The sequence below is a fragment of the Equus przewalskii genome, chromosome X (assembly GCF_037783145.1).
Source record: "Equus przewalskii isolate Varuska chromosome X, EquPr2, whole genome shotgun sequence".
NCBI lineage: Eukaryota > Metazoa > Chordata > Mammalia > Perissodactyla > Equidae > Equus > Equus przewalskii.
This window is the reverse complement of record NC_091863.1, coordinates 123,179,138-123,198,814: the sequence shown is the minus strand read 5'-3', so window position 1 is coordinate 123,198,814 and position 19,677 is coordinate 123,179,138. Positions and strand designations below refer to the sequence as shown.

Genomic DNA, 19,677 nt, shown 5'->3' with positions numbered 1-19,677 from the left:
CTCCCTCTGCAGTTGCCTTCATGGAGACAGTTGATGGTGAAGCCACCCTGCTTGGGTTGCAGTTGTGGTCCACAACTTTACCAACTTTACTGCCTTGGGCTCTATCCTTCCCCCACCCACAGCGGCTCCACATCCTCGGGACACAGTGTCACCATCGCATCTGTATTCTGGAGCTCTTCCCCAGCTCCTCAGTGAGTCTCCCCAGCTCCCAGTCTCTCCCCTTCTGCAGCACTCATCAACATTGCTGATTTCATTGTTGACCGTCTGCCTTAGAACACTGTCCACCCCAGAGAAAGAGGAGAGATGGCTGCAGGTAGAAAGTGCGTCTTGTTCCTGTGGCGCCCCTGCCCTTGCACAGCTCGGGTGCAGCACCTCGAAGGTGCTCAAGGAATGTTAGCTACTGAATGAGTGCATAGGTGAAATGAAACACCCCGACACCACTCCCAGTGTTCTTGCTGTGATGACTTCTGTTTAAAGCTTGCTCCTTCCTGCTAAGCATCCCAGAGTGGAAGCAGTTTCTGCTGCCCCACTTTACTCCTATCTAGTTCCGGAACATTTTCGTCACCCCCAAAGGAAGCCCCATGGAAAAACAGTCTGGCAGGTCCTTGAAAGGTTAAACATGGAGTTCTCATATGACCCAGCAATTCCACTCCTCGGTATAGACCCAAGAGAATTGAACATATACATCCATGCAGAAACTTGTACACAAGTGTTCATAGCAGTTAAAAGGTGGAAACAGCCCAGCTGTCCATCAGCATGTGACTGGATAAACGAAGTGTGGTGTATCCATCCGATGGAAGGTTATTCCGCCATAAAAAGGGGTGAAGTTCTGCCACATGCTACACCATGGATGGACCTTGGAAACATTATGCTGAGAGAAAGGAGCCAGACACAAAAGGCCGTAGATGGCATGATTCCATTCCTATGAAAGGTCCAGAAGACGCAAATCCGTGGAAACAGAAAAGAGATGAGTGGCTGCCAGGGGCTGGGGGGTGGGGATCTGGGGGAGAGACTGCTTAATGGGTATGGGGCTTCCTCCAGGGGTGATGAAATGTTCTGGAACTAGATAGTGGCGATGGTTGCACAACATTGCGAATGTGCTAAGTGCTGCTGATGGTAAATTTTATGTTATGTACATAGAAAAAAGATTGATCAAATACCCTCAGAATATTTGGCCAACAGCCTTCGACTTGGCTAAATGCCTAGTCATTAAACTTCTTGAAATAAATTCCTTTCTGTCATGATTACCATGTCTTAGGCCTCAGAGATGGCATTCTGGTCAGCTTGGTCCAGTCTAACATGTGTCACCCTAGGTCCCTACACTGGCCTCTTTCTCTTGGATGGACAACAGAGCTGCTTGCCTGGGCCCTATGCCTGCAGCCAGACAGGCTTGCTTGGAGACAGCTGTGGGTTCTGAGCACTGCATGGGCATCCTAAGACCTACCTTTACGTACAATTAAGGGTAATTGGTGAAGTCAGCTGCCGTTTTAGTGGGGTGTAATAAAAAATTGAGATATAATTCCATACCATGAAATTCACTCATTTAAAGTGTACAATCAAGTGGCATTTAGTACATTCACAGTGTTGTGCAGCCATCCCCTCTATCTAGGGGATATGATGAAAATGTTCTGGAACATTTTCATCATCCCTTAAAAAACAACTCTGTATCCATTGGGAGTTAATCCCTGTTACCCATTACCCCTAGCCCCTGGCAATGACTAAACTACTTTCTGTGGATTTGCCTATTCTGGACATTTCATATAAATGGAATCATACAGTATTTGTCCTTCTGTGACTGGTTTATTTCACTTAGCATTTCCCCAGGGTTCATCCATGTTGTAGCATGTGTCAGAATTTCTGTCTTTTTTAAGGCTGAATAACATCCCATTGTATGGATAGACTGCATTTTTTTTCTCTGTTTGTCCATCCATGGACATTTGTGTCGCTTCTACCTTTTGGCTACTGTAAATCATACTGCTGTGAACATTAGTGTACAAGTATCTGTTTGAGTTCCTGCTTTCAGTTCTCTTGGGTCTACACCTAGGAGTGGAATTGCTGAGTCCTATGGGAACTCCATGTTTAACCTTTTGAGGAACTACCTAACTGTTATCCACAGTGGCAATTTTTGTTTAAACCTGCTTTTCTTTTCCCCATGTGTAGTGGACTCATGCTGTAAAGATGAGACTTACTGTATGGCATTGGTTGCCTTTATTTGGAGAGGGATCTACCTTTGGGTGGCAAGAACTGTTTTATTTACCTTTTCAAAACATAGACAGTTTCTTGCATCTTCTAAAAACTGGGGTATTTAAAAATATACTGAATTCCATGCAGGGCTGCTGAACTTCAGGTTCTACCACGGTAGCCTTCGAGCTGAACCCCATCCCCTCTTTTGCTCCCCAGACACCACTGAGACTGTCTTCTGGTACCATTTTGATTTCTCTCAGATCTTTAGAGGGGCTGAAGCTGACATCTCAAAGTGCTGCTGCCTTTATTGATTCTTACAGAGAAGCCTCCTTGATCCTGAGATTCTGCAGCGCATACTGGAGGTAGAAAGAATTGGAAGCTCCAAGTGAATGACACTTCAAGATGGAAGCAGCCACTGCAAGGAGGCCATTTCTCTCCTCTGATCCCTGACCTTTCACCTGGGAAGTGGCTGCCACCCTGCCCTTCCGATTCGTGGCCTCATTGTGGTACTTGGGCTCCTTATGCAGCTTCATGGGATGGATGACTGGAAATGAAAGGTGCTGAGAAATAACATCTCCTGAAATTGGCCTGGTGCAAACATGACTGAAGTTGGGTCAGGTCAGGATCTTGCTGGGGCTCTGGAACGTTCCCTGGAGCTCACTCTGGAGGGGGCTGAATTCCAATTCAAGTGAAAAAAAACATTTCAGCTGCTGCTTTCACCTGGCTTTGTAGCCTTTTTTTTTTTTTAATCTGGAAGCCTTGGGGATTGAGTGGTCCCTCCTCAGCCACAGTTACCTGGCCAGCTGCACCTGCCAGCTGTTGGTTGTTTACACCCCTGTAATACACAGGAGCCTTGGGTCAAATGAGCGCCAGGTACAGCTTCCTGAGGCTGCTTTCTGCATGCCATCAGACCCCTCAGGATACAGCGATTTGGCCTAAAAACAAGATTCCTGCAACTCTAATTTTCCTTCTCTAGATCAAAGGAAGGATTTGATCTAATGTTTGCTTTCTAGCAGCAAAATCAATGGGTGATGGTTTATTACTCAAGAGCCTTCTTTCACATGCTTCATAGATATTTAAGATTTGTGAAGGTCTTTTTGCTTCAGTGTGATATGTGCATTCTTGAAAAAAAAAAATCTGTGTTCTACAAATCACACAATAAAAAATAGGCATTGTGGGGGCTGGCCCCGTGGCCGAGTGGTTAAGTTTGCGCGCTCCGCTTTGGCGGCCCAGGGTTTTGCCGGTTCAGATCCTAGGCGCAGACATGGCACTGCTCATCAAGCCATGCTGAGGCAGCGCCCCACACAGCACAACCAGAGGACCTACAACTAGAATATACAACGATGTACCGGGGGGCTTCAGGGAGGAGAAGAAGAAAAAAAAACAGGAATTGTTATGAGAAAAACTGGGCTGGGGTAGACCATGTCAAACCTATATGATTTGGAAACCAGACCTCACTAACAAAAGCAGTGACAATTATGGTTCAAAGAACGCTGGGGCATGCTCAAATCTCCATTGGCATTTGCACCCAACAGTGCCATCAGCTGACCCTTTTTCACCATAACTCCCAGATGGCTGCTTCCTCCCACACAATGCACAGATGAGTCGTTCTGTCGACATTGAGAGTCAGGTCCTAGGCAACGCTGCCTTCAGCAAAGATTTTTTTTTTTAACACAGGGAAATATCTTGACACCTTCATTCACGCTTATAGCTTCACCGTATAGAGCACAACACTGTGGTTCTTTGAGTCACTTAAAGAAGGCACTTCCGCAAGGTTTCCAGCTTTTTCTCTTAATATGTTCATGTAACGTGAAGGCTCTCTTTAATTGTCAGAAAGCTTGCTTGAAACTGCTTCAAAATACTGCTGTCAACCAGCACAGCTTCCAGTTAGATCAGTGTCATCTCCCCCTTTTTAAACCTGCTGCCACATTGATGCTGTGCATGTTTTGCCATTCGAGGACTGGTCGCAGCCGTTGTTACACTGACTCCTAAGTACTTCATTCAGCATGGCTTTCCTAAGAGCATTCAGTGCAGTTCTGACACTCAGGAAGTTTAGCGTCAAGCTAACATGGAACCATATTCACATTTCTCCAAATACCCCCATTACTGCCCCTTCTTGGCACCTTTGAGCCATGGAGCCAGTCGCCCTGTCTCTTTGGTCTCCTTTAACCAGGAGTAGTCCCCAGCCCTTTTCTTTCATGCTGCAGGCTGTTTTGAAGAACCCAGGGCCCCTGTTGTGTGCAATGCCCCTGTCTTTGGACTCGTCTTGTTGTTTCCTCATGGCCTCCATTACCCCTTCCTGCAGGATGGGGCGGCACTTGAGCAGGCTGGCCACGGTCAGTAGTGCTGTTTGATCACTTCTTGGTAGGGGAGGGGGGCCTGCCAGATTCCTCTGCAGAACAGGACCCTACCTTCCTTCCCTTACTCCTTAGCCTGTGTATTCCTTACATTCTTGCCAGCTTGTAAGTACAGGTAAGACATTTTAAAGACTGTCTTCTGTAGCATCTTCTAGAGGATACTCAGTCCGGCATTTTTAGTAGTTTCAGCAGGAGGAGTATCTGTGGACCTGACCACCTTATTGCTGGAAGCCAATCTGTGGAAGCCTAGAACCCGTCCATCCAGTGTAACTATCCTCCATACTGCTGCCCCCATGACCCCTCCCTCCCCATCACTGTAGATGGCACTGTCTGCACTCCTGGGCGTGCATGACAGCGAGGCCCTCAGTGACTGCCCCAGCCTCATCTCCTGCCAACCCCAACCCACCAGTGCCCAGCAGGCTGCTGGTAGCACCCAACCTCATCATTTATTCACTTACTCAGAGCCTGCTTGCTTTGGGCACTAAGCTAGCCCCTGTTCCTTGAAGCTAGTGGCCAGAGGGATACAGCCATCAAAAGAAGCAAAGGTAGGGGCTGGCCCGGTGGCCGAGTGGTTAAGTTCGCGCGCTCCGCTGCAGGCGGCCCAGTGTTTCGTTGGTTCGAATCCTGGGCGCGGACATGGCACTGCTCATCAGACCACGCTGAGGCAGCATCCCACATGCCACAACTAGAAGGACCCACAACGAAGAATACACAACTATGTACCGGGGGGCTTTGGGGAGAAAAAAAGGAGAAAAATAAAATCTTAAAAAAAAAAAAAAAAAAAGAAGCAAATGTAGCATAGCATCTGGGTTGTGACTGTCACTTGGCACATGATTATTAAGTGCTGCTCCTGTGCCTGGCACTGTGCATTTAGCAGGGAGATGACAGTAAAGAAGGCACACACCGCCTGGGGAGGTTGACCCACACGGTGGTCTCATTGAAGTACACTGGGGGGCATAGAGTGCTCCTGCTCATGGGAGGGGGGAGGCAGGAGCAGGGAAGGCTTCTCAGAAGTGCCATCTTAACCCAAGATGAGAGAAAGGGCTGACCCAGAGCTGCTGATTACACGGGACAAGCATCATTAGTCACTTTTCCCTCTAGGGAGGAACGTCACAGGGGTGATGGGACAAGGCTGTCGATATCACTGCCTCTGCCCGTCTGGTGTTGCCTGCCCTGAGCCCTCCTTGCCGGCCTGTGGAACTCCTCTTCAGCCCTAAAAACTCAGCTCAGGCCTTCCTCCTCCAGGGAGTTTCAGTCTCTGGGCTTTCCCTCTGCCTGGAACAGGGGAAGGTGTCACTATTCCTTTGTTACCTCTTTGTCCCCACCACTAACCTGGTAGTTCTTGAAGAACGAAGAGTGATGCTAATTCCACCCTGGCGTCTCAGCCCCTAGCAGAGTCTGGCTCAGGGCATGGGCAGTCGATGAACACACGTGGACTCAACCATGACCTCAGACAAGTCCCTTTGTCTAGTTGTATTTCCTTTTCTTTTCCTCTGCAACGCTGAAGAGTTGAACTTGTGAACTTGGTGTTCAGTTCTCCTCATACTCATTTCAAGATTGTGTGTGCATGTGTGCACCCATGTGTGCACATGCACATACATATGGTCTGATTAGAGGGAGGACGAACAGGGCTGTTTGGTTTCTTTGAAAAAGTATGTGTTTCAACAAACCCCTTAAACCTCCTGCTGGGCGGGACTTTGGGGAGTTGCCTAGCACCTCAGCCTGGCCTCCCTCCCTCAAGTCACCCTGGGACTGAGCAGGCAGCTCAGTCCAATTGGATTACCTATTCCACATCATTTTTACCTCCACTTCATGCCAAGCAGAATGGCTTCCAGGCTTCTTTGTGGGCTTTTGTTATTTGTTTTTAAATAGAAGAGGAGCAGTCAGAAAATAAAGTAACACCCACCTGTGTGCCCCTCAATGCACAGAATTGAAAATCACCATATTGTCCTAGTTGCTTCAAGTAATTTAAATTCAAAAGAACTAGAATATTACAGATAGAATTAAAGGCCCTTTTATTCCTCATCTTCAGTGCTATTAAAAGCATTTAGGGGCTGGCCCTGTGGCTGAGTGGTTAAAGTTCTACGTGCTCCACTTTGGTGGCCCGGGGTTCGCAGGTTCAGATCCCAGGTGTGGACCTACTCCACTCATCAGCCATGCTGTGGAGCAGCCCACATACACAAAGTGGAGGAAGACTGGCACGGATGTTAGCTCAGGGCGAATCTTCCTCACCAAAAAAAAAAAAAGTTCATTTACACTTAGAAATAGTTAAAAAGATAAATTTTATGTTACATACATTTTATCACAATAAAAAACTTAAAAACCCAAACAGTTCATTTAGACTCTAGTCAGAGTCTGGGCACAGCTGAATCTCCCTGCTTTGTGGCTAGTAGCTGAAGAGGTATGTTCTCCTCTCCTTGAACTTCTAACCGTGGATGTGGCTGTAACCCCCAGCCGCTCCTGGCCCAGGCTTCCCCCTCGTCAGTCAGTTTCACTGTCATCTTCCCAGGCTTTGGCCATGGTCCTTAACTTGTCCCTGCCCCTCACCCCCACACCAGTCTGGCAGCCGACTCTGTCGCTCCACTTCCTGGTCAGCTCCCAAATCTTCCACTGTCCCCATCCTGGGCCACGTCAAGACCATTCCAAGAGACTTTTCATGGGTCCTCGCTGCTTTCTTCTTAACTGTTCTCCACACAGTGACTAGAGTGATCCTTTGAAGATGAGAGCCCCTGTCTCCATCCCCTGCTCAAAGCTCCCTGATAGCTTCCTGTCGCACTCACAATAAAACCCAACCAAGCCCTCCACATCTCCGCCTGAGGCCTCTCCACTGCCCAGAACCTTCTTCCCCCTTTCACAGCCACATGGCTTGCCCCCTCACTTCCTTTAGGTCTTTCTTGTTTCTCCCAGTGTCACCACGTGGATTTTTTCTTCTTTGTGTTCTGATTAGTTCATTCTTTTGGATGCTCACCTGGTCATAGCCTTGTCCAGTGCGAGGGGCCCTTCGACTCTCCCTGCTAGCTTCCAAGCACTTCCTTGCTTTCTACCCCCGCTTCTCCCCACTGCCAGCCTGGTGCCCTTCTGCAGACTCTAGGCTTGTTCCCTGTCCCTGGGGTACCGTTGCTGGCCATGGAATATGTCCCACCCACGGGGTACTGAGCACCGCAGTCAGAGGTATTTGAAATAAATCTTTTCTCTGTGGTATGTTATCAACTTGATATACAGTTAAATTCCTTTGTTTCTGTTTACTTTCAATGTAGTGGGGTTTTGTTACTTTTTGTTTTTGTTTTATTTCTGGTTATGTAAACTTACACATGATTGAGAAGTTGCAGTTACACTTCAGCATACCCAGAGAGGTCTCGCCCAGCGCCTGTACCTCACCTCATTCCCACCTACCATGCACCAGGGACCAGTTCCATTAGTTTCTGCTGTATGCTTCCTAAGGTCCCCTTCTTCCTCAGGTAAAAGGCAGCCTACTATACACATTTTTCACCTCATGGTAGATCCTGAGGATTGCTCCCCAGCAGTTCAAGGCTCTCTTGCTTAGCCCCGTCTCCGGCTGCACAGCTCTCCATGGTGTGGGCGTTGTCATCCAGTCAGTGGGTCCCCGATGGTGGCTATCTTCAGTCGTCTGCAGTCTTGGGCTAGTAAAAATAATGCTCTCACAAATAACATCATGCATCTGTTGTTTTGCATTTCCGGAGGTGTCTCTTCAGGGTAAATTTCTAGAAGGGATTGCCTTAGATGGCATCGACACACTTGATTATATCTAAGAGGCATTCCTGGGGCATGTGGTTTGTACTTGACTTTCCGGTGGTTGAAGTATTTGGGGAATACAAATGAGAGTTCTGAAGAAGCCAGACCTTTTCCTTTGGTGTGGTGGTTTCTCTAAGTCTGGGACTGTCTAGGTTCCAAAGAGCAGCCCTGGCATTCGGCAGTGCCTCTGTGGGCTATGTAGAAGTGGTGATTCCAGTCTGTCTGCCATTCTGCTGCTGGCGAACTCCTCTTTTCCTCTCCTCCTCTCTATGACACTGGGCCGCAGGCCACACTGAGCTTCTCACTCATTTCCCATTGAGAAGCTAAGACTGGGAGAATTGAAAAGTAAGCTCTGTGTTGGAACATATTAAGGAACCTGCACTTTACAGCAAGAAAAGGTCTCCTGTGGGCCATGAGCTGAATCTGGTGGATCCCATTCTTGGAGCCCTAAACTGCTGGAGGAAGATCTAGGATAGGGAGGAACTGAGGGGCGAGCCCAAGGTGGGCCGGGACACCCTCACCACGACCGGTCTCCCCACGCCTGACCTGAGCTGTTCAGGAAAGGTGTGTCCTCATGGCGCCGAGTGAGTCCTGGTGCTAACCCGCCTTTGTTGACTTACCCACATCATTCGAGCCTCATTTCCCCTGCACAGCATGGTGCTTTCATTGAAGTCCCTACAGTGTGGACAAGAAGGGAAGTTGCTTGGGGTAGACCAGCCACAAGGCAGTGAACCAGTGCTGACATGAGCCGTGTGGGACAGGGCAGCTCTAGGTCTTAGTCACAGAGGACAGGAATAGTCTTGCTCTTTTCCAGAATGAACTGCCAACTGAGGGACTTAGCAGGTGGCTGATTCCAAGCCCACGATTCTGCTTTCCAGACCTCCCCTGGCCCGAGTTATGTTCTTGCCCTCTTAGCCCAGCCATGAGAGAGCATCATGCCCAGACTCTGATCCCAGGGTCTAGGACCTCACAGTGACCATTTCTGAAGTACACAAGGAAGGGACCCTACCGGACAGAACTGAAGAATAGGGAAAGAGTTACTCAGCATGAAAGAATGGGGAGGCACCTGCCCTGGAATGGGGAGGGCGCTCTTCTGCACCTTTCTCCTTGCTCGTTCCTCTCATCAGCCAAGGCCATGTGTTGTAAGGGAGCATCTGGTAATAAAGGCTCACCTGACCTGGGATCGCTTCTCTTCTCATGCCAGAACCCTGGGCAGTGGTTTCTGGTTGCCCGAGTTGGCCAGTATTTATATAGTGCCTTTCTGAGTTATCTCCCTCTGGGGTGTTGGTACCCATTGTCAAGATGAGGAAATTGAGGCATGGGATATTGAGGTCACTTGCTCAGGTCCATGTTTGGAAATGGCAGAGTCAGGATTTGAGTTCAGGTTGGCTGGCTCCAAACCCATGTGTTCTTTGCACAGCGCTGTGCTGCACGCCACTTCCCCAGTGGGGAATGCTGGGCTGTGTTCCCATCAGCAAGTTGTACTGTGCCCCACGGCTGTTTTTGATCAGGCACACATTTGAGAAAACCCAAAATACAGAGGCTATAGTAACACCCAAGCTAGGCCTTCGTGAAGAGGATTGCCACCCCCATTTTGGGTGGGCAGCTCCCTCTCCAGCAGTTGAAGGCCTCTTGTCAGCCATTAAACCTAGAGGCCCTTGGGCACAGCTCATAAAGTGGCCTCTGCCAAGGCGGTGTGCTGAGAAGCCACACAGTATTTCTACCCAGACAAATGCCGCCTGTGCAAGTTGCTCACTCTTCTGTGTGCTAGGAGTGGGACTAGGGACAGCAGGACTTGAGGCGGCCACAGTGCAGGTAGAGTGCACAGTACAGGCAGTGGGCCACTACTAGCAGCAGCCCAAAGCCCCTAAAGAAACCTGTGAAGGGAAAGGGCATCGAGATCGGGGTGAGTACTGGCAGGGCAGCCCCATCTTTCAGGGCCCTGCCTGTGCTGGGGTCCCCTGAACCTGCCATTGCTCACTTTTTCTGCAAACCAGTGTGTTCTCTGTAATACTAACATACTTGTTTAACACTTCAGGGAAGAAAAATCAGAAGACCAGGATCTCCAGGGCCTCAAGGACAAACCCTTGAAGTTTAAAAAAGTGAAGAAGGATAAGAAAGAAGACAAAGAGGGCAAGCATGAGCCCCTGCAGCCACCGGCCCACCATTCTGCTGAGCCAGCAGAGGCAGGCAAAGCAGAGACCTCAGAAGGGTCAGGCTCAGCCCCAGCTGTCCCAGAAGCTTCTGCATCCCCCAAACAGCGACGCTCCATCATTCGAGACCGGGGACCCATGTACGACGACCCCACTCTGCCTGAAGGTTGGACCCGAAAGCTTAAGCAAAGGAAATCTGGCCGCTCCGCCGGGAAGTATGATGTGTATCTGATCAAGTAAGTAAGGGCATCTCCTGTCTCTGCAGACCGTGGTGGGCTGGAGGTGGGGAGGGCTGCTAAGAAACTGATGCTACTCACTGATCAGGAAAATCTGTGTGCATAATCCCACCTTCACTCAGGGGGGCTTCACCAGTGAACACTGCTTGCAGGTGCGCCCGGGTATGCTTAGAACGACTGTGTGCAGAGGTCACTTCCCTGAGGGAGAGACATGCACAGAGCAGCAGAGTGCGACTTTACCCTGCCAGCCCTCGAGGCCTTGTCTGGAGATGGAATAGCAGTAGGGCCTACCCAGGGCCACAGTGAGGATGCCAGGAAAGGTCACCTGGGAAGCACTGAGGACAGAAGGCCCTGCCTAGGCTGGGCTCTGAGGCCATGGGGCCTGCCATGCACAGTGGCCTGGGCTCGGGAGGCAAGTGGAGTTCCCGGGGTTCCTGCCATTTCCTAGCTAGAGAAAATCCAGCTAAGGGGCTCTTCTCAGAGCCTGTTAACCTCCTTTCTGGGAGAGTCATTCTGTGACATAGCTTCGTGAACCAGAAGGAATAGGAGTTCATAGGGCTCAGTCCACTCTGTGAATCTTGCTGGGAAAGGTAGGCTCTCTAGGAAGAGATACAGACAGGCTCCATGTGCTTTTCCAGCTGTCCCTTTTGCATTTGTCCAGCTTTGGGCTGGTCGCCGGGCGTTTTTTATTGAAACAGAGTAACTTCCAAGCCAGAGCTTCAGAGGAGTGAATAAGTACATTTCAGGTCTTCCCTTTAGATAATCCCGAAGAGGTTAGCAGTTTTCAAAGGACATTTGCAGATAGCTTCATTTGAGTCCAACAACTGTGAGAAGGGTGAGCAAAGTATTATCTGTTGACAGGTGAGAAAACCGAGTCCCAGTGAGGCTGAGCCGCATGCCCCAGTTCAGCCAGCAGAATGGGCTCCAGCCTGATGACTAAACTAAACAGGGTCCCCAAGCTAGACCCCATTGGGGGCCAGAGGAAGGGCCTCAGTGGCAGGCGGGTCCTCGGGGGCATCTAAGTGACAGCTATGGAGCAACAGCACTGAGCTGTTCAGGCATCAGAGCTGGCCATGCAGGCGCCCACTGCCGCCCAGCGGTCCAGTTACTTCAGGTATAACCAGGGCTGGCCCATCTCGTTTTAGCTCATCTTGGCTTCTCTTAAATGTGATTCTTGTTCAGGGAGTGTCATCGGCATTTCGGTTGCAGAACATCTTCTGTCAGAGTTCATCACCATCTTCTGCTCTGCCCCATCTCCAGTATTGCCGTGGAAGCTTCTAATCGTTCTTTGTGTCTCTCCGTTTGTTCCCACAGTCCCCAGGGGAAAGCCTTTCGCTCTAAAGTGGAGTTGATTGCGTACTTCGAAAAGGTAGGCGACACCTCCCTGGACCCTAATGATTTTGACTTCACGGTAACTGGGAGAGGGAGCCCCTCCCGGCGAGAGCAGAAACCACCTAAGAAGCCCAAATCTCCCAAAGCTCCAGGAACTGGCAGAGGTCGGGGACGCCCCAAAGGGAGTGGCACCGCGAGACCCAAGGCAGCAGCATCAGAGGGCGTGCAGGTGAAAAGGGTCCTGGAGAAAAGTCCCGGGAAGCTGCTTGTCAAGATGCCTTTTCAAGCTTCACCGGGGAGCAAGGCTGAAGGGGGTGGGGCTACCACATCGGCCCAGGTCATGGTTATCAAACGCCCAGGTAGGAAGCGGAAAGCTGAGGCCGACCCCCAGGCCATTCCCAAGAAACGAGGCCGAAAGCCGGGCAGTGTGGTGGCAGCCGCTGCCGCCGAAGCCAAGAAGAAAGCCGTAAAGGAGTCTTCCATCCGGTCCGTGCAGGAGACCGTGCTCCCCATCAAGAAGCGTAAGACCCGGGAGACAGTCAGCATCGAAGTGAAGGAGGTGGTGAAGCCCCTGCTGGTGTCCACCCTCGGCGAGAAGAGTGGGAAGGGACTGAAGACCTGCAAGAGCCCCGGGCGGAAAAGCAAGGAGAGCAGCCCCAAAGGTCGCAGCAGCAGCACCTCCTCACCACCCAAGAAGGAGCATCACCACCACCACCACCACGCAGAGCCCCCGAGGGCGCCTGCACCGCTGCTCCCACCCCCGCCCCCACCCCCGCCTGAGCCCCAGAGCTCCGAGGACCCCACCAGCCCCCCTGAGCCCCAGGACTTGAGCAGCAGCGTCTGCAAAGAGGAGAAGATGCCGAGAGGAGGCTCACTGGAGAGTGACGGCTGCCCCAAGGAGCCAGCTAAGACTCAGCCCGCGGTTGCAACCGCCGCCACGGCCGCAGAAAAGTACAAACACCGAGGGGAGGGAGAGCGCAAAGACATTGTTTCATCCTCCATGCCAAGGCCAAACAGAGAGGAGCCTGTGGACAGCCGGACGCCCGTGACCGAGAGAGTTAGCTGACTTTACGCAGAGCGGATTGCAAAGCAAACCAACAAGAATAAAGGCAGCTGTTGTCTCTTCTCCTTATGGGTAGGGCTCTGACAAAGCTTCCCGATTAACTGAAATAAAAAATATTTTTTTTTCTTTCAGTAAACTTAGAGTTTCGTGGCTTCAGGGTGGGAGTAGTTGGAGCATTGGGGATGTTTTTCTTACCGACAAGCACAGTCAGGTTGAAGACCTAACCAGGGCCAGAAGTAGCTTTGCACTTTTCTAAACTAGGCTCCTTCAACAAGGCTTGCTGCAGATACTACTGACCAGACAAGCTGTTGACCAGGCTTCTTAGGGTACGCCTGCACCTCCCCTCCCTCCCAGACCTCCCCCCAATGTGGTCATTAGGGACAGAGAGCAGTTGAGAGGACACTCCCATTTTTGGTGCCATTGGTGCCCCAGTCTCAGCTCTCCTCTCCCCCACCCTGCTTCTAGCTCCCCCACTCTCACCCATGTTGGGACAAGGAGGTGTGAGGCCGGACAGACAGTTGGATTCTTTAGAGGAAGAGATGAAGATGGACAGTGGCTACAGCCCGTGTGATCCCACCCGTGGTGGCACAAATCTGGCCCCATGCCAGCCCCAATCCAAAACCGACAGGGACATTTCACAGGACAGGGAAGTAGCACCTGTTTGCTCCAGTTCTGGCATGGCTAGGAGGGAGTTGTCCTTTGAGCTTCTGGGTGTAGACCGGCCTGAGCCAGAGGAGAGGATGATGGCCCAGGGCCATCTTCCCGTGGGTGGCGCTAGAGAGAGACCGTGCAGGCAACAGGACAAGGCGGAGGCAGGCTGGCCCGGCTCCGACTGCCTGCCGAGAGTGCAGCGCAGCGGGGCGAGGGATTCCTAGTTGCCCAGAGCAGTCTGTGATTGGTGGTAGGTAGAGGCTTAGTGGACGGGCAGGGGGCCGGGGGGAAGGAGGGAAAAATGTTCTTCCAAAACTTTCCAATTCTACTCCTTTAGGGACAGCTTAGAACTATTTGCACTATTGAGTCTTCATGTTCCCACTTCAAAACAAACATGCTCTGAGAGCAAGCTGGTTTCAGTCGGTGACACTTTGTCACTCAAGCCACCAGACGTGACGGTGTTTAGAACTACCTGGATCTGTATATACCTGCGCTTGTTTTAAAGTGGGCTCAGCACATAGGGTTCCCACGAAGCTCCGAAACTCTAAGTGTTTGCTGCAATTTTATAAGGACTTCCTGATTGGTTTCTCTTCTTTCCTTCCATTTCTGCCTTCTTTCATTTCATCTTTTCATTTCTTCCCCTCTTCTTCCCTCCTTGTCCATCCCTTCTGTTCCAGGCAGCCGCAATGCCCAACTGTTCCCTGAGCTGACGCTGTTCAGCTCAGCTCCCTAGAACTTGCCCCACCCTTGGCCTTCTGCCCTGCCAACCCACTCCCACCCCCTTCTGAGCCCTGAGGAAGCCCCGAGCTCTGCTGAGTCCACCTGGCCCCTAGCCCCTCAGCCTATCTAAAGGGCAAGAGAACAGCAATGTCTTGCTCTCCTAGGGAGCCCACTTCCCTGGTCAGACACCAGACACGGGGACTTCTCAGCCTTCTACTCGAGAGAAGCGGGTGGGAGAAGTTAGGCTGGATTTGGATTTGGGAGCCGAGGACAGCACAGAGAGACCCCCTGTGGCCTGCCAGAGTCATCGAGTGACCCAGCTCTGACCTTGGCCTCTACCAGCCCCGGCTAACGCAGTGTAGCAGCAGGGCAGCAGGCGGAACAAATGCAGACGCCCCCAGAGCTGAGCTGGGACCAGAGCCTAGACCCTGGCCTCGCTGCTCCTTCTTTAACCTTGAGTCCTTTTCAAATGGAAAACATTTGGCTTTTGCTTGCTGGAGCCTGAGTGGGGCCAGGACATCACACATTTCCACATTTGCGCCAGGGCTGTGGTGTGCCGGATTAGAGGCTCAGGTTTGCTGTGGGATGTTAACTGATCAGTTTTCATTTGGGTTCCCATCCATTCAACCTCTGTTCAGGAAGTCCTTATCTAGCTGCATATCTTCATCATATTGGTATATCCTTTTCTGTGTTTACAGAGATGTCTCTTATATCTAAATCTGTCCAACTGAGAAGTACCTTATCAAAGTAGCAAATGAGACAGCAGTCTTATGCTTCCAGAAACACCCACAAGCACGTCCCATGTGAGCTGCTGCCATGAACTGTCAAGTGCGTGTTGTCTCGTGTATTTCAGTTATTGTTCCCTGGCTTCCTTACTGCGGCGTAACCATGAAGGAGTGGAACATCCTAGAAACCGTCTAGTACTTCTTTGCCAGTCCTTAGTGATCAGGAACCATAGTTGACAGTTCCAATCAGTAGCTTAAGAAAAGCCGTGTCTGTCTCTTCCAGAATGGTTAGAAGCAAGGGAGTTTGCCCTGTTCTGTTTGTACAGCCAGAGTCGGCCTTTCTGGCATTTTTGTATCCATCTCCTTATGCTGCAAAAGCCAGTCTCACAACCAGACCCGCTCTGCTGCCAGTCCCCCAGGCTTCACTTCTGACTCCTCCCCAGGAGGGGAAGGGGGGTCAGGAGGAATGAGTCCTTCGGGACCCCTCTTTCTCCAAGGACAAAAGGCTCCTGACCCTGCAGTGGCCTCATACTCCCAGCACCCCCAAAGGACGCCTATCCATGCGAGCATGATGTCAAGCCAGCTTGTCATGGAGGCCCGTCCGTTTTGGTCAGTCAGGTTTTTATGTGTTACACTTAGTCCAGTGAAATATAGCTTCTGGGACCAGTGTCAGGAGCCAGCTTCCCCATCAGCTCGGTACCATCTGGTCCTGGGAAGAGGAGTGTGGGGCCCACCAGGCCCGCCTTTCACCTGTGACAGTTCATTCAGGGGCTGGCTAGGCATTGGTGGTCAAGAGCACTGCATTTCAAGTGTCGTTTTCTTCCCATCCGGCCCGACCTGCAGCCCAGTTGTTCCCCAGCTTCTTCCCCTAGAGTTCCAAAGCTGCAGGCAGTGCCTGAGGCTCCTTAGGGTTTTCTCTCTTTTCTTCCCTTTCTTCCACGTTCCTTCTCCCCCCCACCCCAAAAGATATCACAAGTGAATCACCTTTAAGCAGGCTGCCTTGGCAATTTGTCGCCCTGGTGTGCAGGGGCCCTGCAGCTCCCATGCCACCCCTGTTCTAAGCCACGGGATTCTCACCAGCTTTGTCTGGCCCAATTTAGGGGTGTGACCTCAATTTCGTGTGTACTTAAACAGCACGAAGATTGGGGGGCATCTTGGAGGGACGGTGAACACAGGAATTGACTGACAGCTTTCAGATACCCGTGGGACTGGGTCACAGATTCACGTTCAGTCTCCCCAACCCTCGTTCTAGTTGTTAGTTACTACCTCCTCTCCCGACAGAGTTCTGTATGTCCTCCAGTTCCTCCCACAATGCCCGGCCGAGCCCAGCCCTGCCTGTTGATGGGCTTATCGTAACCAGTAGAATTGCCGACCTTGGACTGCAGTGAACTGGGGACACTGGGCCACAGCCAGGCTCTAGTACAGCTCCCTTCTGCTGGTGCTGTATTCCCTTATGAGAAGGCACAGGAGACACCTAGAAAGGCCACATCCCCCAGTCCATTGGTGCCAAACTAGCCAAGGACCCCAGCCCCTCAGCTCCCTGGAAGGTGAAAGCCATAGTGTTAGCCCAGGGCTGCTGGCCACAGCCAGCATCTGGCTGCTACTCCTGAGACCCCAAGGCAGGTGCGGGCAACAGTTTGTTCAGTGGCATTATTCCAGGCTAGAGGCCATGACCCGTGGCATTGGGACCCAGAGCAGCCCCAAGTTGTCACCGGCTCCTCTGCGCAGCTTGTCATTGCTGTGGTGGTGATCATGAAAGAGGGTACTGGCCAGAAACAAACTGCCACATTGGTGAGACAGGAGTTTCCTTAGCTGATAGGACCTCTGGATTTGAAGTAATTTTCAGTAAGCAGCTCAAACCCAGGAGGGAGCAGTGGATATGAGCTGAATCCACCAGGTGGGGCCAACTGGATCTCACGGAGCCCAAGTGGAGCCTGGCAGTCGAGCTCTGTGCCCCCTTTCCAGAGCATTCCTGCCGGGCTCTCTGGGCTGACGGGGCCAGGAGAGGTCACAGGTACTGCTTCTTAGAGAAGAACTTTGTGCATCGGTTCCTAGCTGGTGTTGTTGCCCTGAGTTGTTTCCTGACTTGAGTTTCACGCACGGATTCTAGGACCAAGGGCCCAGATCTTGGGAAGCAAACTGTCTGGAGCCCTGTGGGCATTTGCTTAGCCAGTCCACCGAGTCCCAGCTGATGGCACAGGGAGCAAGTGCGGCAGCGTCGCTAGGCCTGCGGGAGAGCCCCTGATCCCGTGGTCCTGCAACCCCGCCATGCTGTGTCCCCACTCACTCTGCTCTCTGTAATGGCCCCATCTTTGCTCTCCTCATCAGTGAACTCGCCCACTGGGGAGGGGTTTGTTGAGTCTCCAGTTTTGTGTCTTTCTCTCTTAGATACTGTATCAGTCTTTACAAAAGGCATAGTCTCATTGTTACACACTGCTAGGATACTGCCTTCCCTAGGGTCTAAAGTTACATATTTAAAGGGGAAAAAAGTGAACACGGAATCCCGTTCTCGACAATTCAGAAGGAAAACCTAGAAAACATTTGGCAGAAAATTACATTTCGATGTTTCTGAATGAATAAGAGCAAGCTTTTGCAAAAATGCTGATCTAAAAATACTTGGAGCTTGGTCTGATGTGTGGTGGGCGCTTCAGGTGAAGGGGGATCCAGCCTGAAGCTGCTGGAACTGAGACTCAGGGCCATCCTGTCATTGGAGAGCCAGTCTCTCCTTGCGGAGCAGTCCCCGGGGACTTGGCTGCCACCCATGCCCTATGGGGTGGCCCGCTTGATCCCAAAGCTGCAGGAGCCCAGCTCTTGGTGTAGAAAGTGGAGTGTTAACCAGTGACTCCGAAGGCCCACGATGTTCTTACTACCTAGTACCACCTGTGTCTTGTTCCTTTCTCATCTTGACAGAGCCTACCCAAGCACTGATTTGTCAGGAAAAAATGAGTTCTGACTAGGACCCAGGCAACTAGGAAGGAGAGGGTGATGTCTTCCCCTTCAGCCTCTGCCTGTGATGCAGCCTGTCCTCTGAGGACGTTTCCCTGTCTGCTCACCTTGGGGCCTAGGGCCTGGGTGAAGTGGCGCTCCCTTCTGAACTTGGAGGTGAGGACAAAGGCCTGAGCACTCACCAGGGTGTGTGCCCCCCTTGTCCCTCACCCATGAGAACCCCAGGGCAGAGGGAGGGCAGGTGTGAGGACAGGTGCTGGGCAGAGCTGAGACCCTCATGGTGGGGGGGGTGGGGCGGGGCGGCGGGGGAGTTTTGGGGGATGGGACACGGGACTCCGGCCTTTGAGTTCCAGAACCTTTGGGAAACTTGCAGACTGCCTTGGCTCTCCTAGCTCCCTGTCTAGCTTGCCTTTTCTCAGGTCCTACTCAGCAGCAAGGGAAAAATGAGATGAAAAGGCCGAGAGGTTTGGCTCCTGCCCACTGGTAGTCCCTCTCCCCACAGTGTTTGTGTGTCAAGTGACAAAGCTGTTCTTCCTGGTGACGCTGAGTCTCTCCAATACCTTATAGACTGTACACATAGGCCTCCTTGGCCTCCTCTGTCCTGGGCTTTTGCTTTTTAGTTTTGCTTTTAGTTTTTCTGTCCCTTTTATTTAACGCACCGACTAGACACACAAAGCAGTTGAATTTTTATATATATATATCTGTATATTGCACAATTATAAACTCATTTTGCTTGTGGCTCCACACAAAAAAAGACCTGTTAAAATTATACCTGTTGCTTAATTACAATATTTCTGATAACCATAGCATAGGACAAGGGAAAATAAAAAAACAAAACAACAAAAAAAAAACACAAAAAGACAAATCTGTCTGCTGGTTACTTCTTCTGTCCAAGCAGATCCGTGGTCTTTCCTTGCTTCTTTCAAGGGCTTCCCTGTGCCAAGCAAAGGAGGCTCCAGGCCACACCTGGGTTTTGCACTGTTTCTCCTGTGCTTGAGAGAGAGGTCCCAGGATGCTGATGCAGGACAGTTCACCTCAGTGGGTGGGTGCAAGAGCGCTCCCTTGCCCTGGCGAAGTCCAGAATGTAGTTGGCACTGCCTGGTCCCCTTCCACCTCTGGGTCGGGCAGCTGGAGTCCATGGGGGTGTTTTGACACCCCTCCCCCACCCTTTCTAATCACCCAGTCAGAGTGATCGTGTGGAGTGGGCTCAGCAGGCCTCCCCACCAGTGGGGCTCCCACTTTGCTGAGTCCAAGGGCTGGAGGGGAGATGGGAGGCCTGTCGTGTCTCTGAATGTGTGAGCCACACCAGGTAGAACGCCAGGGACCCAGAACCACATATGAGAGTCCAGTGGGTCCCTTCCAGGAGGTAGCGAAGACTCCAGAAACGTCCCTTTCTCTTCTCCCCTATCCTACGAGTAATTGCATTTGCTTTTGTAATTCTTAATGAGCAATATCTGCTAGAGAGTTTAGCTGTAACAGTTCTTTTTGATCGTTTTTTTTTAAGTAATTAAAAACACCAAAAAAAAAAAAAAAAACCTAGAAACTTGTTCTTCCAAA

At 51.1% G+C, this 19,677-nt stretch overlaps 1 protein-coding gene across 13 annotated transcripts in view; it reads left to right on the top strand.

Annotated features, from left to right (window-relative positions):
- Positions 1-19,677, top strand: part of MECP2 (methyl-CpG binding protein 2) — a 71,444-nt gene extending 51,767 nt beyond the window's left edge. For 10 of the 13 annotated variants that reach the window (XM_070604574.1, XM_070604573.1, XM_070604576.1 and 7 more), the window contains 2 exons: positions 10,333-10,683; positions 11,998-19,677. In XM_070604574.1, the coding sequence (XP_070460675.1) occupies positions 10,333-10,683; positions 11,998-13,081 (1,435 nt within the window). In that variant the 3' untranslated portion in view covers positions 13,082-19,677. The remainder of the gene's footprint in view (positions 1-10,332; positions 10,684-11,997) is intronic. The other 3 variants (XM_070604584.1, XM_070604585.1, XM_070604586.1) reach the window with 1 other exon arrangement.